Source organism: Zootoca vivipara, chromosome 7 (genome assembly GCF_963506605.1).
Source record: "Zootoca vivipara chromosome 7, rZooViv1.1, whole genome shotgun sequence".
Taxonomy (NCBI): Eukaryota; Metazoa; Chordata; class Lepidosauria; order Squamata; family Lacertidae; genus Zootoca; species Zootoca vivipara.
In genome coordinates, this window is record NC_083282.1 from 53,548,841 (window position 1) to 53,570,132 (window position 21,292).

Sequence of the window (21,292 nt, forward strand, 5' to 3'; positions counted from 1 at the left end):
TCTACCTTCATATTAGATCCCTGAATAATACTTTCTTTTCAGACCATCTTTTAATGAGAGGAGTTGGGTAGAAGGATGTAAGTTGGAACTTTGGAGAGCTGGCATCAAAAGTATTTATTTTACAATGTATTTATTAGGAATATTTCTAAACTGCCCTTCACCCAGGGATTCTCAGGCATTGTACAATATTTCTTTGTCAGACATGGACGTTACTATTTGCCTAATTTATCCCCTCCCACAAGGGATCCTTAGATCCCCAACACAGGCCCTTCCCTCAAATACTGACTGGTGGATCCTTGACTCCACAGAGAGACAAGGACCCATTGCATCCTAGGGGTTCCTTCTGTGTGCAGCAGCTACCTATCCTTTACCTTGTTTCCAGCTCTCAGAGGTCCCTGGTCATCTTTGCTTTCCCTTGAATCCTTTGTGCCTGAGTCCCTGCTGAAGGAGAGGCTATAGCTTGCTCTGCCTTTACACCTTCTGACCAGGCTTCCTTTCCTGGAGGACCTCTCTCTTTTCTTCTGTCCAGCCATTCCAAATGGCGGTGCTGTGTTCCAGAATGCCCAATGGTAACCTTTTTGTGAGTGCAGGAATCTGCTGCCATTGCACATCAAAGCCCCAAGCTCCCCACCCCCAATTTCTGGATAATAACTCACATACACCAAAATTTGGGTTACTGGGCTAAATAAGGCCACAACTTTATTGGTTACAGATGTGAGTGGTATTGGCTTAGGCACTGGACTAGAACCAACTATATCTGACTCCTGCCCGCCATGCAGGTAGTCTAGAAAGGGTCAACCACCAATGGGGAGCCCCTGTTGATGTACATCAACTGCGAGCTCCCCCAGGGTCCCCGATGGGGTCATGGCATGGCCCTAGCCCATACCTGGGCCTCGGACAAGATCCACACACCCCGGATCCCTTTAATGGAATACCATTAAAGAGGAGGGGCAGGGGCAGGCCACAACCTCCCCTCCCATAAACCAGGTTTTTCCAATGCCTAACCACCAAACTTTACAAAATTGTGGCAATTGCTACAAGGCAGGCGAAAACCATATGGCTGGTGCCAATTTGCCAAGTGGGAAAATTCCTACCTGGCCTCCTCAACAGGCGACCAACCATGGTCCATAGCAAGGCCAAGATGGCGAACGCATGGAAATAGGGCGGGAGGGTGGGAGATATGAAGCACGAGAAGGCAAGAAGGGAGAGCCCCCCCTGGTCACGTGGGCTGTTTAAATAGCCCAAGCCACACACCCCTGTCAACTGGATTGGTCAGCTAGGGGCCATGACGTGGTCAGGGACTCCCTGTAACGTGGGCGGCATCACCAAGCCCCCCGCTGTGCATAGGTAGAGCATGAGGCCTGACTATAACCCTGCCCCACCCTCGCCCGGGAAGGGGAGCGGATTTCCACCACCATGACTCCCAGCTCAAAGCACGACACTGTGGAGTCTCCTTATATTCATGTACAGCTAGGGATGGAGGAGAATTCCACACATGATTCAATTCATGTATGTTATTTTCACTAATGTATGCATTTTATGCATACTTTCCCTAATCTGCGCACTTCTGTACACTTTTTTTTGGTGGAAGGTACTGTATTGCAAAAATCAGAGCAGTGTGAATATCAAAGGAGGTTTTGAATCACATATTCTTTTGGAAAATGCAATTCATGTCTGTTCTCATTAAACTGTGAGATGGACTGAATCCCTAGAGGTGGATTTAAGGGAGTGTGACTGGTTTGGTTGCACTGGGTGCAGAGAGGGGGATGCTGCAGGGGGGGGCACAATTATAATGTTGAATGGAAGGCAAGGAGGGACATCAAATATTGGCGTCGCACAAGACACCATTGGATTTTGAGACCCACTGTTCTCCCCCCATCCCTAGCTACAGAAATAGTTTTTGCTTCTCTTCCCCAGCACCCCTGAAAGCCTGTGCCCCAAAATTGCCATGCCAACACTTTTTGTGTGTTGATTATTTCTGGTCAGAGCCAGAAATATTGAATATAAATATGGCTATGGTTGTCAGACTGCAACTCAGAGAATGTATGTGGGCCTTTCACAGTTATATAACTCAAGGAAGGGGATGCAACTGTGAATACCTCTGCTTCTTCTAGCACGCTGGAAAGAGAGTGGCTAAAGGGGTGGGGGGTGGATGGAAGAGGAGCCCAGTTAGAGCTGCACACTTTTCATGGCTGTTGAGCTGTCAAAGGGCCATGCATTCTCTACTCCAGTTGCTGGAGAACCCTATTAGGACTCTGGGGCTTGCAGCATTTGCCTGAATTTGCCCTCTTGGCTACCAGATGGTCTGCTGGCTGCAGCAGTGAGAGAAACTTTATGAACCGTCTGAGGGTCTCAAAGGCATTCCAGTTGCTATGCAAAGCTGTTTCTAATAAATGATGCTGGGCCCACAAGACCTTCTTCTCACTAGCAGAATTGAAGTATGAATGTGGAAACCAGAGGAATGGTCTGTGATGACATTACAACATGTGAGATTTTTCACTGCTTGTTACTAGCAAGGAGAGATGCAAAACTGCTGGTTTCAGCAACAGCAGCTTAGTATCCCCCATAACATCCAGCCCTGCCCAGAGATTACTTTTTGTATTTTGTCCATGAATTATGCATTTGCTGATGAGGATGCAATTATGAAAAAGAGTCTTAAAAAGTTCTAGACAATGGAACAAATTCCTCAGGACACTATATGCATTCAGTTCTTTTAAGGCTACTTAACACAAACTTAGTTCTTCTTTTAAATCAATTTCAAACTTTCATGTAGTGGCATCCTTTTAAATCTTGGGGTCTTGTACCACTATCCCTTCCTTTTCACATGTCAAAGTTAATTCATTGTAATGGTCTTATAGCCCAAATGCTTTTTTTAAATGCAGACAACGTAGACCAGGCCTGCACAACTTGTCACTTGCAAATCCAAGCATAGTCTATTGTCTTACTGCATTTCTTGGCAACAGAATTTTATGGCAGAATGCCTAATACAAGATTCAGCTATACAGCTGCAAATAAAACATGTTAAGTGTGTTTTAAGTGAAATATACAATGTGGCACTAGATGGTGATGGCGAGCCTTATGGAAAATTCAATGTATTTAAAAAACACATACTTTAAAAAGCATTTTCAGAACAGATTTAAATGTAGATTCCACCACAGTTGCTAATGAGTTAAAGTAGTTTTGCAGTACTTGGACTAATAGGAACTTAAGAAGCTGTACTGTACATTACCAAGTCACAGCATCAGTCTACCTAGCCTAGCACATTATTATCTATTATTATCCCTAGTTAACAGGACCAGTGGTCAGGGATGATGAGAATTGTAGTCCCAAAACAGCTGGAGGGCCGGGTTTGGGGATGCCTGATCTATATGGACAGGCAACAGTTCTCCAGGGTTTCTTTCCCAGGCCCAGTTGGAGATGTCAGGGACTGAACTGGGGAGCTTTTATATCCACTACTTTCAGGCATAGCAGTAACCAATGCTGAATGATCACATCAAGGACCCGTCCTGTAGCCAAGATGGGGCAAATCGGTGCACAGTCGTTGTCGCCCCCACCCTGAGCTGTGCTTTGTCCCCTCCTCTGGATTTTTAAAAATTCTCTTTTAAATATGTGACATGACAGGCAAAGACAGCCTCCGTTTAAAGAATGACAACTTGGTTTAAGAAGAGGAGAAATTTAAGAATAGGAGCCCCTGAGGTATTCAGTGAATAAGGCAGGGTGAGCACACAGCAAAAGCCTTATTTGGAAGAGCCACCATAAAGTCTGCTCACTCAAGATTTTCCCTGACTAAGTAAGGGTGGATTTGGTGGCCACCTTTCTAGATGGAGCTTCAGAGATATGAGCTACATTCTCTCCTGTGCTTCTGAGGAACCAGCTGGGACCTGAAAAATGGCAACTTTAAAAACACGTATCTTTCTAAAAGACAAAACAGAGACAAAGAAACCAGGAAATAAAGATGTTCCATGGTAAATAAAGGTAGCTGGAGCATGTGCATCAGTGACATAATTATTACAATGCAGAGTTTGCCAAGGCTGCTCCTTTTTCCAAGGCAGGGACACACCAAGCCTCCTTGGCAACCATATAGCCAAGATCTGTTTCCAAACAGCTGATCTTTCTCCCTGCAGAACTGGCAGATCCAGAGTGGATTTGGGATAGAGTAAACTGCCTTGGCTGACTTTAGTGAATAGCACGCAGGTGATTTATAGGCCATTCATCATGGTCTGAAGGGCACACTGGCCCTTTTGACACTTGGCAGGCATGGAATTTAATAAGACCAGAAACCAGGACAGCTGATTTGCTCCCTGTGGGGTTTTCTGCTTCTTATCAATATAGTTGCAAGGCAGTTTAGTGGATAACAGCCAAGGAGATCAAGGTTTTTTGTGACTGGCTGAGTTATGTAACTCAAAGTGCAATCCTATACATGCATGTTTCATAGCTGTCAAGTTCCCCCTTTTTTGAAGGGAAATTCCCTTATGCTGAATAGGCTTCCTCACGAGAAAAGGGAAAACTTGACAGCTATGGTCTGTTCAGAAGTAAGTTCCATTGAGTTTAATTTGGATTGTCATATTCCCAAAAGTGAAAATCTGGACAAAGTTGTTGAGCTTGTTCCCCCCCCCGAAGTCCCCCCCCAACCCTAAGTTTTCATCCTTTTTTAAAAAAAATTAAAAATGATGTTTAAAAATTCTTAACCCCCACCTTGCCATATGTCTGGGTTTCCCCAGACATTTTGCCAATTTCCTGAAAATATGCCCAGACGCCATTTTCCTGTCACCTGGATGTATGGCAGCCCTAGATTACTCCATTCTAGGGTAGAGAATGGCAGCCTTTAGTTTGCTACCTAGCTTTTGTTAGCAAGTTGCCTTAGGCTGCAATCTTATGCATACTTACTTGAGTGAAAGCCCCACTGAAATTTATGAGACTTAGGCTGTGTACACATTTCCATTTACGCTGCATCCAGTATATTCTCAATGCTGGCACATGTTATATCAGCCACAATTCATCATAGCTGCCAAGTTCTCCCTTTTTTTAAGGGAAATTCCCTTATGCTGAATAGGCTTCCTCGCGAGAAAAGGGAAAACTTGGCAGCTATGCAATTCATATCTATCCGGTGGTTTCCTTTGAAATTCTAAGTTTTGATGAGTTCCTCCTTCCAAAATCAGCTTTAACCCAAATTGACAAAAAGAACAACCTTGCTACATTTTAAACTGGTAATGTGTACACAGCCTTACTTTTGATTAAACTAGGGTTCCATTATGGCTGGGAATCAGGAGCTAGAATTTGTCACAACTTTCATTGCAACTAGTTGGTGACGTAGCTGTCCCATGGGTTATTCAATGCCATTGCAATCTTTAGGGGACTTTGGGAGATTTTATCCTTGTGAAGGCTTCTGAGCAGTTGTTGACCTTGACTAAATGAAATTTTCTACCTGTGATATTTCATCTGAACTTTTTGGAAGTCTTATCTCCCTCATTGCAGGTGCCTGGGTCCCACAATGATAAGAGGGATTTTGCCCTCTACATAAAGCAGATCTTACCATTGGGAGTTGGGCACTCACAGTTGGAAAAACCAGGAAGATGGAGAAGGGTCTGTTGTGCTTTGGTGAGTATACCTTTCAGTTTTCAATCTTCCTACTACAATTGTTAGGAAGGACAGAGATTCCTAAGTTGGTCTTAAAAGCCATAGGGTGAATGTGTTCTAGAAAAGGTTTCACAGTGTTGTCTTCTAAGAATGAGCAATAATGTTCAAGATGCTGTCACATGCTTTGGAAATCTTTTAATTAGAGTTATGCAAAATTTGTGCCAATGTAAAATGTAAATGGAGATACTGACAGTGGGATTTCTCCAGTATTTTTTTGAAAGGAGGCATCTTCCTGAGGTGATCCCAGGTACAGTGGTGCCTCGACTTACGAATTTAATCCGTTCCGAAGGTACCCTCGTAGGTCGAAAAATCTGTAAGCCGAAAAGCGCCATTGGAAACGCGATTTCCCATAGGAATGCATTGGAAACCGAAAAATTCGTAAGTCGAAGCAACCCCATCTAAAAATTCGTAAGTTGAAAAAAACCGCCGCGGTTTCCGTTTGGATGTTGAGAAATTCGTAAGCGTGTGGCCATTTGCCCCATTCGTAAGTCGAAAAATTCTGTTGTTGAGTCGTTCGTAAGTCGAGGTACCACTGTATTCAGAATCTACTTAGATAACACTATCTCACCATGTCATCATTCAGTCAATCAAATATAGCTATGTGTTGATGCCATGAAGCCAAATCAGAGTGAGGGTTGGAGACTCGGGCTTCTTGGTGATGTCAGGTAATCAGTTGGGTTTGACTACACAATGATGTTACAAAGCCAAATCAGGGTGAAGGCAATGCTTTTGTTGAACAATTCTGTTCTGCCTTGCAGCAGAATCCCAAAAAATAACCCTATAGATGGGTATAGGGATGGTGCTGGTTCATCGCACAGGTGGTGCATTGTGTGAAGCATGGCCCCTCCATTTTGATTCAACTCTATTTCTACATACTGATGAAAATATTTTTATCTGTTTCTAACACGTTCACTTTTCTTTTGCAGGTCTGGCAGTTCTGCTGCAGCTGCAGCTTGGTGAGAAACGTTCCCTATAATGGTTAATGAGACTAAAGTAAGGGTGGCTTCCTAGTGAGGCAGAATGTTTAAACCAGCCATATTCACTATGCTGTTATAGTCCACAAGGGGTCATGCCTAGCTATTTTCCCGTCCACTGAGGAAAATATAAAGGCTCCCTGTGCATGTATTTTTCTAACTTTGAACAACACGTTAAAACCCTACAATTCTGAAACAAAGTAGCCCTTCTGCCAATCCATGCATTTTGTGTGTGTGTGTGTGTGTGTGTGAGAGAGAGAGAGAGAGAGAGATGGACATCTCTAAAGGAGATGCACAAACTCTCCCTGTTTTGGAACTCCGAGCAGGGAGAGCTAATATGCACAAGGAGGTCCCCTTTTACAGACACTTTCCCTGTGTGGGCAGTGGGAGGTGGATGGGGGAGATGCCCAACAAGGGTTAATTTGCAGTGAGTGGCTATTTTACTAGCTAGAATAGTTTTTATAGCATACTTGTATAAGGCACAACGACAGTAAGAATGAAAATGAGCCATGCAAATGTTGCTCAACTTGGTTTCACCCCCCTGCCCCTTTTCAGGTTCTGCCTACAAACTAGTATGCTATTTCACCAACTGGTCTCAGTATAGGCCAGAGCCAGCCAAATACTTCCCAAACAACATTGATCCAAATCTCTGTACTCATTTGATATATGCCTTTGCCACTATGAATCAACATAAGATTGCCCCTTATGAATGGAATGATGAGGACAGGCTCTTCCCTGAATTTCAAGCACTTAAGAACAGGTCAGTATTTTCTTTTTCCAGAATGATTTGAAAATGGGTGATTTTCCAAACACGATTTTCCATGTATGGAGGCGCAAATAGTATTGAAGACGGAATCACATATAACTGTTTTGATGCAAACGTGAGCAGAAATAATCACGAATGCACAATAACAAACACATCTGGAGAGGCCCGTAGTCTAATTACCATGTAAGCTTCATGCAAGCAAATCAAGATGAATCAATAGGTCATCTGAAGAAACCCTGTCTATTTGTACAAGCATGTAACATGGATCCTTTTTAAAAAATTTCAGTTTCAAGAAATTGTTGGAAGAGATCTTGAAAAAAAGAAATAATAATAATAATAATAATAATAATAATAATAATAATAATAAAAGAGATGGTGCCTTGGTTTTTGTTCAGCATCTCAACATTCCTTTCGCATTTCACTTTTGACTCTGGAATCACCATGCAAGTTTCTAGACTGTTATTCTCTTACATGTTTTACAGCAACCCCAATCTTGTCACACTGCTAGCTATTGGAGGCTGGAATTTTGGCACACAAAAGTGAGTATCCTTTCCACATACATACTAAACTGTGACAGTATTAAGACTCTGAACCCATAGAGTGTGTTCCTGTTGAGCATTTGAAACGCAAGCAGACATAAGGTTCAGGCCGCAGAGATAGCTATGAACAAGCAATGATCTGAAATTAAATTCTGATACTGGTTGAGGAATAAGGTATGGGTTGTCATAACAAACCACTCCAGCAGGGGGAAAGTAACTTTTGATGAGGGGTTCCAGTGTCCTTGTTATCTAGGAATAGGGTCAATAAAAGTGATGATGATTGACATTATAGCTGCAGAACTGTGTATGCTGTGTTCTAAATAAAAACAAAAATCAACAAATCACAATTTTGTGCTACGATAATCTAGTTCTATGCCAATAATTCTGAGTTCTGTATAAATGATTACAAAATGGACATATTTGCATATATTTCTTTCATTTGCACAGCGTAATCTGATATGGCTAACTAGAGGAGCTATCCAGGGTGCTGGAAACTCCCTCTGCCTGACCAGTCCTGCTTAGCCTTCCTTCTGGCTTCTGAGCATGAGGCAATGTCCAAACTGTCATACTTCTATTGGGTTCCTCTTACATGTTTCCCAAGCCGCTTGCCCATGGGCAGCTTCTGCATGACTAGAGCAACATTTAAAGGACTCAACCCTATGAGTGGGGACTGATTGCACCGACTCCAGCCAAGGAATCAATGCTTTGCCAGGAAGGAATGCCAGTTACATGGGAAAGATCTATATGATCAGTGGTCAGGCCATTTAAGCATTACTTCAGCTGTGTGGGAGATGGTCTTGGAGAAGTGGCTCCAACATGGTTGTGATAAAGTTTATAAAGTTCATAGCAGCATGTATTAAGCAAGGGAAGAAGTTTGCCGCAATTATTAGGGTGTAAATTGCATAGCTGCCAAGTTATCCCTTTTTTTAAGGGATTTTCCATTATGCTGAATAGGCTTCCTCGCGAGAAAAGGGAAAACTTGGCAGCTATGAAATTGTGCACCCGCTACTAATCTTTCACTGTGCAATTGTGTTTTATACATACTCCAAATAGGGTTGCCAGACTCAATAGAGGACAGGACTTCTGTGCCTTTAATTGCCCTGCTCTCTTTTGAGTCTGGAAACCTTAAAGAGAAACCAGCAGACCCTTTGCTTGGAAATTAAACAAAGGGTCTGCTGGTTTCTCTTTAAGGTTTCCAGACTCAAAAGAGAGCAGGGCAATTAAAGGCACAGAAGTCCTGTCCACTATTGAGTCTGGCAACCCTATATCAGTTGCAAAAGAGAGCATACATACATTAAACAGGATAATATATTTTGTTTAATAAAAAGGGAATGATGTATAAATGACATGCAAGGGCATCTGGGAAACTATCTAAGAATCCCCTCTTCCTAGGTTCACTGAAATGGTTGCCTCAGCTGCCAATCGTAAAATCTTCATTGATTCAGTGATTGAATATCTTTGTAAGTTTGGGTTTGATGGGATTGACCTGGACTTTGAATACCCAGGATCAAGGGGAAGCCCTCCAGAAGACAAGCAACGCTTCACAATCCTGATTCAGGTGAGAAACCAACACACTAGTTTTGATACCCCCCCCCCCCACAATCCGTGCTGCAGAAAATCAGCAGTAATGTTTGATTCCCATAATAGGAGAAGATAGATGGAGGAAGAGAAGTCCCACGAGCTCTGTCATTATAAATAACAGCGATAACAGCAGCTCTAAAAAAAAGTTCACAAATTGGTTTGGGTGGGTAGTCGTGTTGCTCATCAGTAATCGTGCAAAATAAAATTAAAAATCAATAGGTATGGCTCTTGCACCATTATGTTTCACTCACAATTCAGAAAAGCAATGGAAGCAATGGAAGCAAGAACCGCACCCCCCCCCCCCGGTACAAAAATATTATGTTTTCACTGCAGGGAAAATGCCTTTAGATAAGAGTTGTGGAATGAATGCAACAAATGTGCAACAAGCTATTAGTGTGGAATGTTCTAACATTTACAAGATGTCTGTGGTGTAGATCAAAGTGCTGTTTGGCAATTTAAAAAACAGACATACGTACCAATAAGGTGGCTGATCAATTAACCATAATTTTATGTAACCTGTTAAGAAATTTAGAAAAAGTTTTTTAACAACAACAACAACAACAACATGCAAGTGTTTATGAGGAACATTAGGAAGGGGCAGTTTCAATGTCTCCTATAGAAATGTGTGAGTAACAGATACTCATGAGAAACAACAGTAAGGTTGGACATAATTCTCAATATCTCCATAGGAAATGCTGGCTGCCTTTGAGAACGGTAAATGTAATGGGAAAAGGCTTTTGATCACAGCAGCAGTTTCTGCTGGCAAAGGGACCATTGATGCAGGATATGAAATTGCTGCAATAGGAAAGTAAGTACCAGGAAGCTCAAATGAGGATTTCAACACTGCTCCTAAATCAGTGGTAGAATTTCCATTTTGTACAGTTAAGTAGCAGTGTCACTGATGAAAACTTAGAAAGATGATAGAGTCATACCATAGCCTGGCATTGGATTTTCCAGCGTTTCTTATGTCATTACTCCATGACAGGGGTTCTCATATTTTTTTACCCCAGGGCATCACTTGAGATAACTGAAAACTACCAAGGCCCACCTTGGCATAGTAAGCTGGCAATTATCAACATCATTTTCTGTTGATATCACTCTCTTGAAATTGCTAAATTCTTCTCCACAATTATTTTCTTGTGGCAAGGAATTCCATAGTTCATCTTTCTTCGAGCTAAGTACAGACATCAGCTCTGGAGGTTTTTGTGACTCGGAGTCCCCATTTTGGGTAGAATCTGCTAATCTAGAAGTGCTGAGTGAAGACAGCTTTTTACTTTATATTTTCCCTTCTGCTTGCCCACATCCTGCTCAAAGTATTATTATTTTTACTCTTGTGTTGCCATTTCTTCTCCCAGTCTTCTATCACATTTCACTTGTACCCCATTCCTCTTTCCTCTCTACCCCTTTTACTTCCTCCTAGAGCAGCTTCCCTCTCTTATCCTCTTCTCTGTTCCTAGTTTATTTATTTTTCAGTAAATATTAGTCTTCTGTCTTCAGCACCTCCTCTTGCCCTTTCCCCACAGAGGAGGGAGACCTCATTTTCCTCCTTGCTCCCAAACATATTTATCCTGACCACTATGTGAGGAGCTGCAGGTGTTGGCACTGGTCCAGCCAAAAACTACAGCATAGCTAAGGGGGCAGGTAGGGGCACAAGGTGGGTAAGTGAGGAGGTTCTGTGGCACTGAGACCCACCTAAAAGTGGTCTGAGGCGCACTGGTAGTCCCCAGCTCACTGCTTAAGACACAGTGGTCTATAAGAAGCCATGTACTAGCTATAGCAATGGTTTTGTTTGATTTATTCCAGACTTTTAGATTTCATCAGTGTAATGACATATGACTTCCATGGAGGTTGGGATACCTGCACAGGACACAACAGCCCATTGTATGTGGGATCCAAAGACCAGGGTGATTTAAGGTATTTCAACTGTGTAAGTAAAGCCTACTGATCCTAGAAATGCTGTTATTGTGTGTTTTTCACGAGACAGATGAACATTCTGAGTCCTAATTCCACCTTTCCCCTTTTCCTCAGGATTATGCCATGCAATACTGGAAGGACAATGGTGTCCCAGCTAAAAAGCTGCTTATGGGATTCCCCACCTATGGGCGCACTTTCAGGCTTACTACATCAGATACAGGTGTTTGTGCACCTGTCTCTGGGGCTGGCTCTGCTGGACCTTACACCCGCGAGGCAGGCTTCTGGGCCTACTATGAGGTAACTCTTGCATAACTCTCTTTCAAGCTCCGCTCCGCTTGTCAGGCTTTTCGTGCAGGCTAAATGTGATATGACTGTGTATATGATTAGTTCCTGGGTCAAAGGGTGAGTACTTGGAGAGGAGCTTTCTGTAGAGGTGAGTAGGAGGAAGAATCCAGTGTGCGTCCGGAGATCTAGGAGTAAGCAAGGCTCTTTGTCTGCTGTAAAACAACTCAATGACTACTTGCTTTAATAAGCAATTTCCCTGCGTATGCTGGACAACCTGGGACAACAGCATCTTATTAAAAAAATAATTAAATGGCAATTCTAGAGAAAAGGGTGGATGCGGAAGTATCCTTAGTTGGAGCTGAAAGACTTAACATTCCATGTCCTGTCACCATCTTGTGCTCTTGCTACATTGCTTAATGGCAACGGGTCTGCAAGCTGCTAATAATGTCCCATGCAATATGAGAGGACTACCACATAGTGCGGGGGGTGCTATGGGTTAAACCACAGAGCCTAGGGCTCGCCGATCAGAAGGTCGGTGGTTCGAATCCCCGCGACGGGGTGAGCTCCCGTTGCTCGGTCCCAGCTCCTGCCAACCTAGCAGTTCAAAAGCACGTCAAAGTGCAAGTGGATAAGGTAAATGGTGTTTCCGTGTGCTGCTCTGGTTCGCCAGAAGCGGCTTAGTCATGCTGGCCACATGACCTGGAAGCTCTCTCGGCCAATAACACGAGATGAGTGCCGCAACCCCAGAGTCGGTCACAACTGGACCTAATGGTCAGGGGTTCCTTTACCTTTACCTTTACCACATAGCGCAGTTGGCACGGACTAAGGCTGATAAACTCATGGATTGCATGTTCTCACAGTGCTGGCACATGTTCCCAAGTAGTTGCATTGTTGGAAGCCCCCCTCCCCACATGTTATACTCAGTCTTGGATTATTTAAGCACCTAATTATAGAACTGGACTACAACAGTTTTGTCATAAATGTTTCTCTCTATAGCTATCATGCTTATGTCAGCATTTTAAACAGCATCAGACATTTACCTTATCAAATGTGATTTCTTGTGCTCAATAGTAGGTACTTAGCTGTGGCTTGCTTTTGATATCCTCTGTTTCCAGATCCATGCCCTCTTTTTAGATTTGTCCTAGAGGTCCAGTTTGAAATATTAATGATTTACTCTACACAGAGGTTCAGATCAAGGCCTTAGAAACATGTGGCCTTCAGAGATAGATGTGTCAGGGAATGCTCTGATATGAGAGAAAATCCTTCTCAGGAAACCCTAACCCATATTAGTTTTTAGCTGCCTGAATCAGCACAAAATGGGGCCAAAGCTGAGGCCACAATGATGTCCTCTGGTATTAAGATTTGCAGAATGATTTTTTATATATATAATGTTTTCACAGATTTGCACATTTTTAAAAACTGCCACAAAAGAATGGATTGATGACCAGAAAGTTCCATATACCTACAAGGATAATGAATGGATTGGATATGATGACATTTGCAGCTACAAATACAAAGTAAGATGAATGTGTTTCATTTTCTTTTTACCATTTCCCTAAAATTAGGACATATGTGGACTGCATGTTTGAACTGACATGGGATTTAGCAAAGATGTGAATTATCGCTGTCCAAATAAGAAGTGGTTTGAGTAACACATACGAAATGAAAAGGAAAAATGCTGTGGATTTTTATTAAATAGCTTTTTGTTTGGTTTTCCCCCAGGTCAAATACCTGAAAGAGAACAATTTTGGAGGTGCCATGGTTTGGGCAATTGATTTGGATGATTTTCTGGGCACATTCTGTAATGAAGGAAAATATCCTTTAATAACTGAGCTGAAGAGACTTCTTGAATCAAATGGTAAGCTATTTCCAGAAGGGGTAGCCATGTTAGGATCTTGTGGCATCTTAAAGATTAGCAAATTCCCTGTGGCAAGAGTTTTCATGGGATGGATACAGTTCATGTCATGAGATGCTTGAAGAGTAATTCAAAAGTGGCAAACAGATATACAAACAAAAGGGTGGTGGTGGGAATGTAGAGGACTGAGGTAAGAGGAAAATGAAACACATAAAGAACAGACTGTGTTGATTACCTGAAAGCAAAATAGTGACAGTGACCAATTAGCAAGGCAGCAGTGATAGTGATGACACCCTGGCATTAACTTAATCTCAGTTTAAGCCACCAGTGACAGAAATGAATTGCCTGATAAACTATAGTTCATCCGTTTCCCACTGAAGTTTCCATCTGTAACTCCTTTGTTCAATGATCTAGGACACTTGGAAAAAATTTTCCTGCTCAGTTATGGTATTGTTAAGTAAATAGGCATGGTTAAGTAAATAGACTATTTGACTTACTGTTTAAATAACGCTTCCAATATGGCTCCAAGACTAGGAATGGTTATATGCTGCTCCTAAATCACCAGCAAAAAGTGTGAATGCTTAAGGATTCAGTCTCGGGCATATGGTCATAACTGGTAACCTTGCACTGCAGCAATGTCAGGATCTTAGCACAATTGCTATGCCTCTGCTGCTCACACAAGGGCACCCACACTGCAGTGTGGAATGGAGCAAGGTTTCCCTTTATTTCTTTATGTTGCATTCCCTGGGCTTCTCTTACTTAGAACATCATATCCTGGGATTATTTTAGCCTCAGAATGATTCCACACAGGACCGGATTTAGGTTTGATGAGGCCCTAAGCTACTGAAGGTAATACGGCCCTTTCTATGTCCAGCTGTCCTTTGTCAACAACAAAATGTTGCTGTTTCTTGGGTTGAATATATGCTATACAGTGGAACCTCGACTTACATACGCCTCGTCTTGCGGACGTTCCAAGTTGCGTCCGCGGCAAACCCTGAAGTAAGCACCGGGTTTGCCGTGATTTGCGCATGTGTGGAAGCGGCTTCTGCCATCTGCACATGCGCAGAAGCGCGCTACCGCCGAATGCACACGCACACAAGACGCCTCTTCTAGCGTCCTGTTTCGACCAGCGGACGGACCTCCAGAATGGATCATGTCCGTAAGTAAAGGTTCCACTGTATGGTAATTTATGGACCTAATAGGCACCCTATATATAGAAATGAACAAATCACTGATATTTTAGCAAGCAGGCTAAATAAATTCATTATTTACCTCTTAGGAGCCTACACAACACAAAACACTGTTACTGTAGGTAGGTTTTATTTTATTTGTTTTTTATCTTATAGTTTTGGAAATGTACATCCAGGGTTTTTTTCCTTTAATTTTTTTGGGGGCCCCCAAGAGAATGGGGTCCTTAGCTATAGCTTGTTTAGCTTATACATATATCCGGCACTGATTCCACACAATCATGGTGTAGCAAAGCAGTTGCGAGGCTTTTGAGGAATTACAGTTAGTGCCTAAACTTTGGCCTCAGTCAGACATTTAGGAATGGGCATTTGAACTGCCTTTGAATATGCATACAATGTGGTGACATCACACACTGGTCATACTGCCACTTTCCAAATGGCAGAAACAAGCATACCCAGACATGCCAAATGCTAGCATGTGTTCTAATCCCCTTTTCTTTTAAACATCTGTTTTAAATTGTATTTTATCGATACTTTTTAAGAACAACATGAAACAATACGAATAATGGGCATTTTATTGATAATTTTCATACTTTATTTATTCGTAATTGAATTCATTAATGGTTTCATTACAATCAAGTTGCATATAAATGTTGTGAAACAAACAAACAAACAAACAAACAAACAAACATGAAGCCATTTCCTAAAGTGTGAGAAGAGGCCCATGCCTGCAAACAAATAGTGGAAATAAGCAACACCGAGTTGGAGACACCCCCCCCCCCGACATGTTCATCATATGATCTCACATAATTATGAACGTACAGAATTCCTTTCTTATTTATTTATTTGTATCTAAATTGATATGCCCTGTTTGCATAAACACACTTTCCCCGGGTGGCTTAGTCCTTTAGTATGATTCAGTAGGAATATGATTTTCTCACCCCGTTGTTAAATATTAATTTTAGAGCCTATTGTGCCAGACTGCCCTGGTGGTGTAACTCCGACCCCTTCCACAACAACTACTACAACTAACGGAAATCCAGATCCTACTCCTACTCCTGCAACAACAACAACTGTGGGGCCCCCAGTGCCTGGTAACTTTTGTGGCAACAAACCTGATGGTATACATGCGGACCCAGAAGACAAGACCAAATTCTACGTATGCGCTAACCATGAAAGTTACAGTTTCAGCTGCGCAGCTGGATTGGTGTTCGATGACAGCTGCAAGTGCTGTAACTACCCTTAAATATTAACAGGTGGTTTCCATCAAGGAGAGATGATTGCGTGACAAGGCTCCCAGAAATCCCAAAATAACTCACAACTGACACAATATTTTAGGTTTGGGTTTTTGGCATTATTTTGGCCACAACTTTATTCAAAATACATTTTAATTCTGAGCGTTGGCTTAGGTTTTGGTTAATCCATCTGTCCGCTCTAAGGGACAGGACCATTTCCATCTGACCCACGTTGGGTCAGGACCATTCCATCTGCCCAGGTTGGGCAGGACCAATTCCATCTGACCCATTTGGGTCAGGACCAGCTCCGACTTACCTAATGGTAGGTAAGTCAAGTAAACATCCCAAGGGATTGGAGGTACTGTTCACAGGCACTCTCCTCCCCCAAGGAATGTTCCCCAAGGCTCGGCTCTGTAATGGCCGCACCATCCTTGCCTATGGCAGGATGAATGGACTAGAGTCCCTGAGCCCCAGGATTCCTTTAATGGAATACTTCTATAAGGAGCAAGTAAGGGGGGTAGGCATTTTTATGCCATGCCCTTCCTATACCAATTTTTAACCAAAGCCTAACGGCCAACCTAACAAGTTGTGACAAGTTGCTTGTCAGTAGGCAAAAACCAAATGGCAACAGCCAATCAGCCAAGTGGCAAAATTCCTACTGGGCCCCTGAATACAGGCGACCCCCGCGAACGGGCAAGCAGCGGGCGGGAGATTCGAAGGCTTGCCGAGAGTGAGGGAAAACGAAAGTAACCTGGGCGTTAAGTAAAAGGCTGCTGTCAATCAAAATCAATGGCACGCCCCATGACTCAGCCTAACTACAGCCCACCCCCTCCCAGATTTCTTTTGAGCTCGTCCGCAACCCCCACTACACTTTATGAGTGTAATGGGCTTTAAAATTATGTAGCCTTGTGGTCCGCAGCAGACCTCTTTGCCTACAAATAAAATCTACCAGGCATAGCTAAAGTATGTTTGTGCTGATGTCTTTTTGGTAAAATAGAAGGTGGTGGTGGGGAGAGGGAGATTGGGTATGGAACAGATTTTCTGCTGGCACCACCAGTTGGGAGAGCAGCTTGGGCAGACCGCATTTCAAGGCCTTCTGTGGGGCTGCACTGGCAGCGATACCCCTGGCTAGCATCCTGCATGCCAGCAAATTCAGTGGGTGGGGTGGGCAAGGTCTGTGGTGGTGGGAGGCTGGGTGCACTGGCTGAAATGACCAAAGGAATGCCTCCACTCAGTGCTTTTTTTCTGGGGGGGACACAGGGTGCGCATACCCCTAAACATTTTGTGAAAGATGGTCGCCTTTCAAGGCGGGCTTGGTTGCGGCCAGGCCTCGGACTCTTCCTGCATCCAGAGGGGTGTGTGGCTAGTCCCCTGCACCATAGGGGGAATCCCAGTCGCATCATAGCCACAGCCAGCCAATCTGGTTGGGCATGGCTTGTGGCATTTAAACAGCAGTGCGGCCGGGAGTTCGCCCTTCTGTTCCTGCTTCGTCGGATCTAAGTTTGGCCTCATTGAGGGGCAGTATTTCAATATGAGTAGGAAAATGAGAGTACCCCTAAACATTTTTTTAAAGAAAAAAGCACGGCCTCCACTCAATCCAAACCACATATGTAAGAGGGGTGTGTATATTGAATTGCATTAAATATCAAGTTACAAAAAATAAAATATAAATAGCAGAAGGGCAGCAGTCAAATAAAGAGGCACAATTAAACCCCAAAGCAGCAGTAGAAGATCATGCCACAATTCAATAGGCAAATAGATTACTTTTAATCCCTCTCCTAAAATTTAACAAGGATGGCAGCAGATGGACATTTCCAAGGCTGGCTGGCCTAAGAACAGATGGCACTTCAGGAGAAGGGCATCTTTGGTGCCCGGGCCCCATTGTTCAACTTCTGATTGCCTTTTGTAAGCTGCCTTGGACCCCATTTTGGAGGGAAGGCATGGGATGTGTTGTGAATGTTAGTTCTACTCAGAGTAGATGTATTAAGGGACTTGACTAACTTAGGTCCCTTCATTTCAGTTGGTTTGATTCAACTACCCGGTTCCACTAGCAGAAGCCAGTGCAATGACTCCCAGAGGGGCTTTTCCAACTCTCTCTCCCCCTTGCATGCTCCCAAGTCTGCTCTGGAGGGTTAGAAAATCCCTAGAACAGCACATGTTCGGAAGAATGCTCCAATGGGCAGACAGAAACGTTTGCGGTAATGGTACAATCTCCTTAGAGCTATGTTGAATTCTCCCAATGGGTCTACTCTAAGATGAATTTATTTAAACTTGTTGGGTTTATTCCAAGTAATAATTTATCCCTGTCATATACGGTGGAACATTTGCACACATAGATATGTAAATCTGTATTTATTTGTGGCATATATAAGCAAATGTAAAACAGTTCATAGTATAAAGGATCCTCTACAATTTAAAAATAATGTGCCAACATCAAGAAATTAAAGTGTTCACCAACACTGGGTGGGCCACTGCACAGAGCGTGTACAGTAGATGACAGTCTTGGAATGTTAATCTTAGCCCACTAGCTCAAACCATCACACCTCTCCTCTCCCTCCCCCCCCCTCACATCATCATCATCATCAACAACAACAACATCCACTGAGTGTGTTGTAAACTAACATGGGCTGTCAATATATGTTTGGAACTTGATTTGTGCAGTGGAGTTTTACTAATTTCTCTCCGCATTGCTTTATCCTATGCCCCTAAAGTCACTCCTGAGGGCCAAGCGACCCTCTGAATAGCACGTGTGCAGCAGGGCAGAGGGATGAAATTTGTAGTTGTGCACACACTTTAAGAAGTGTACACGGAAAGCACATGGGGTGGGGCAAACAGGTGTCATTCCCATTTGGCTAGAGATGATACCAAGTGGTTACAGGCATACTATTATACTTTACTTCCCAGTCTGATATAATGTATTCCTTTTGGGAAAGTATCATATTTTCTTCTTAAGGCTGCATTGTTAAGGGCAAAACTCTGTGATAATGAGGAGTAGCTTATTAGCTACATGCACAATTTATGCATGATGACAAAGGTGGCTCCCCTCTCCAGTCTATGTACAGAAGTAAAGTGGCACGGCAGCCGAGTCTTGCATCAGCCCTAGTGACAGGATAGCATTATTCGCCACTCCTGAGGCAGTAGGCTAATTTAAGGCCCTAGGACAGATCATGTGGCATATGGGAGACTCAGTAAGAAGAGCAAGGGGCCACTTCCCAGCATCTCCCACCTGAGGCAGTTGCTTCACTTTGCCCAGTGGTAGGGAGGGACAAACCTGATAATGACTCAAGGTGGTGAATTTGCATGTTGCAAGAGTCACTAACATTCTTTGTCCTCCTGGTAACATTTAGCAGTTTATCACATCATGGCTGACATAGGTGAAGAGAGGAAAAAGCAGTGTGATGATGTATTGTAACACATTATGATGAAACCACACATTACTGGGAAGAGACGCAGAGTAGGAGTGGCTCTCTCTCTCTCTCTTCTAAAACATAGTTCTGCCCTCAGGGTGGGTCCATACTTCACATAACAGATATTATTGCTTAGGTACACCAGTGTTCAGTGATGTTTTCTCCAGCAAATGTACCATGTGGGTGGCATGCCTGCATCTTTAATCAGGCTAGGAGCATGATTATATTATCCACAATTTGTTTATTTGCTTCAGGAAACAGCAGGGTCATCATAGCTTCCATAAAGTGTGGTGTCATAAAGTGAGTGATAAAATGGATTATGTTTACATCACATGCAACCATTTCCATTAATTCACTGGGTAGCCCTGGATAAGTGGATATATCTCAGGATTCAGATTCAATCCTATGCACACATCATTAAGTGCCATTGAATAAAGTGGGTCTTATTTTTTTGGAAACACACATAGAATTGCTCTTTACATTCCCAGTCTGTAAGTGTAAAAAGTACTATAGAGTTGGTTCATTCAGTTCAATCCTTTGCCCCAAGAGCATCCATTAAAAGATAGCCATAGCAACTTCTGTAAAAAAGGACTTAATGAGGAAAACTCTAACTGTGTTCCTGGTTGGTTCTGTTCATTCAGCTGTTTTTGTAGCATCTCAACTCTGTTGTTGTTTAGTCGTGTCCGACTCTTCGTGACCCCATGGACCATAACTCTACACATCTATAAAATTGTACTTTTTAAAAATCCTTCTGACTAGACCATAATAATCTCCATGGTCATCATCATGTGGTCTTCAAAAAAATTGCTTTCTGGTCTCATCCAAAATATTCTCCAACTTTTCCTATCTTATGCTATGGCTTTTGTGCTGTTCGCTTTGGTTGACCAGAAATAGAAATGTGAGCAATGTAACCTTCATAATAAGTGTATAAAAACACTTCCCTCTGAATAATTGCTGTGCAAGAGTCTAACTTTGGCTTTGCATACATGAAGGCAAACCAAGGCCGTTGAATAGGAAAGCCAAATGGGTATTTTCAAAACAATAGAAACTGCTTTGCTGTGGATGTGGCAGGCTAAGTACAAACAGAGGGAGGTGGCTGGTGAGGCAAGAATAAATAGCCTTGACTTTCTTTCATTATTAGATGAAGCTCAATCAGTCAAGCTACTTGTCACGTTCTGAAGGTTAAGTTGACACCGTGCCCAGTTAGAACATTTCAAAGAGTTTGCTCTGATTGATCAAATGTTTGCTCCACTCTTGCCAATATTTCTCTTTATTCAAGGGGCATTCAGTAGAAAGATGCCAAAGGGGAGGAGGCTATTATTGAAGAAGTACTGAGTCATTACACTTCTCTTATATCACCCTATCCAAGTCAACAAACCTGAGAAACTCAGATGCAGACATGGCTTTTGTTGAACATCTGAATTGCTCTATGAGGGACTCAACAAATAGCACCATCATAATGGAACCACCTTATTAAACCAGGGGTGTGGAACCTGTGGCCTTCCAGATGTTCTTGAACTACAACTCCTACCATCCCTGATTTTCCCCCATGCTGGTTGGGCCTCCAACACCATGGTCCAACACCATCTGGTTCCTCGCCACTGTATCAAAACCCTGGGTACTTTGAATATGTTTTATTTCCGGCCTACCATCAACATGGAGAGAGAGCATCAAATGTCGATTAAAAATTGATTATGAAACCTGCCGATTCAGAGGGTGTGTGTGTGTGTGGGGGGTGATGGGAATGGGTGATGGGCTGTAAGAGTGGTAAACCTGTTGATGGCTACAGGTAGGTAGCCGTGTTGGTCTGGGTCGAAGTAAAATAAAAAAATTCCTTCAGTAGCACCTTAAAGACCAACTAATTTTTTATTTTGGTATGAGCTTTCGTGTGCATGCACACTTCTGTTGATGG

At 42.9% G+C, this 21,292-nt stretch overlaps 1 protein-coding gene across 1 annotated transcript; it reads left to right on the forward strand.

The window, feature by feature from the left end:
* Positions 1 to 5,480: 5,480 nt before the first annotated feature.
* LOC118088438 (acidic mammalian chitinase-like) lies at positions 5,481 to 16,849 on the forward strand. The gene is made up of 11 exons (XM_035122093.2): positions 5,481 to 5,598; positions 6,564 to 6,593; positions 7,167 to 7,371; positions 7,860 to 7,916; positions 9,309 to 9,474; positions 10,187 to 10,305; positions 11,301 to 11,424; positions 11,526 to 11,708; positions 13,097 to 13,213; positions 13,419 to 13,554; positions 15,704 to 16,849. The coding sequence occupies exons 1-11, from the start codon at positions 5,574 to 5,576 to the stop codon at positions 15,982 to 15,984; spliced, it is 1,443 nt and encodes a 480-aa protein (XP_034977984.1). The 5' UTR covers positions 5,481 to 5,573; the 3' UTR covers positions 15,985 to 16,849.
* Positions 16,850 to 21,292: the final 4,443 nt, after the last annotated feature.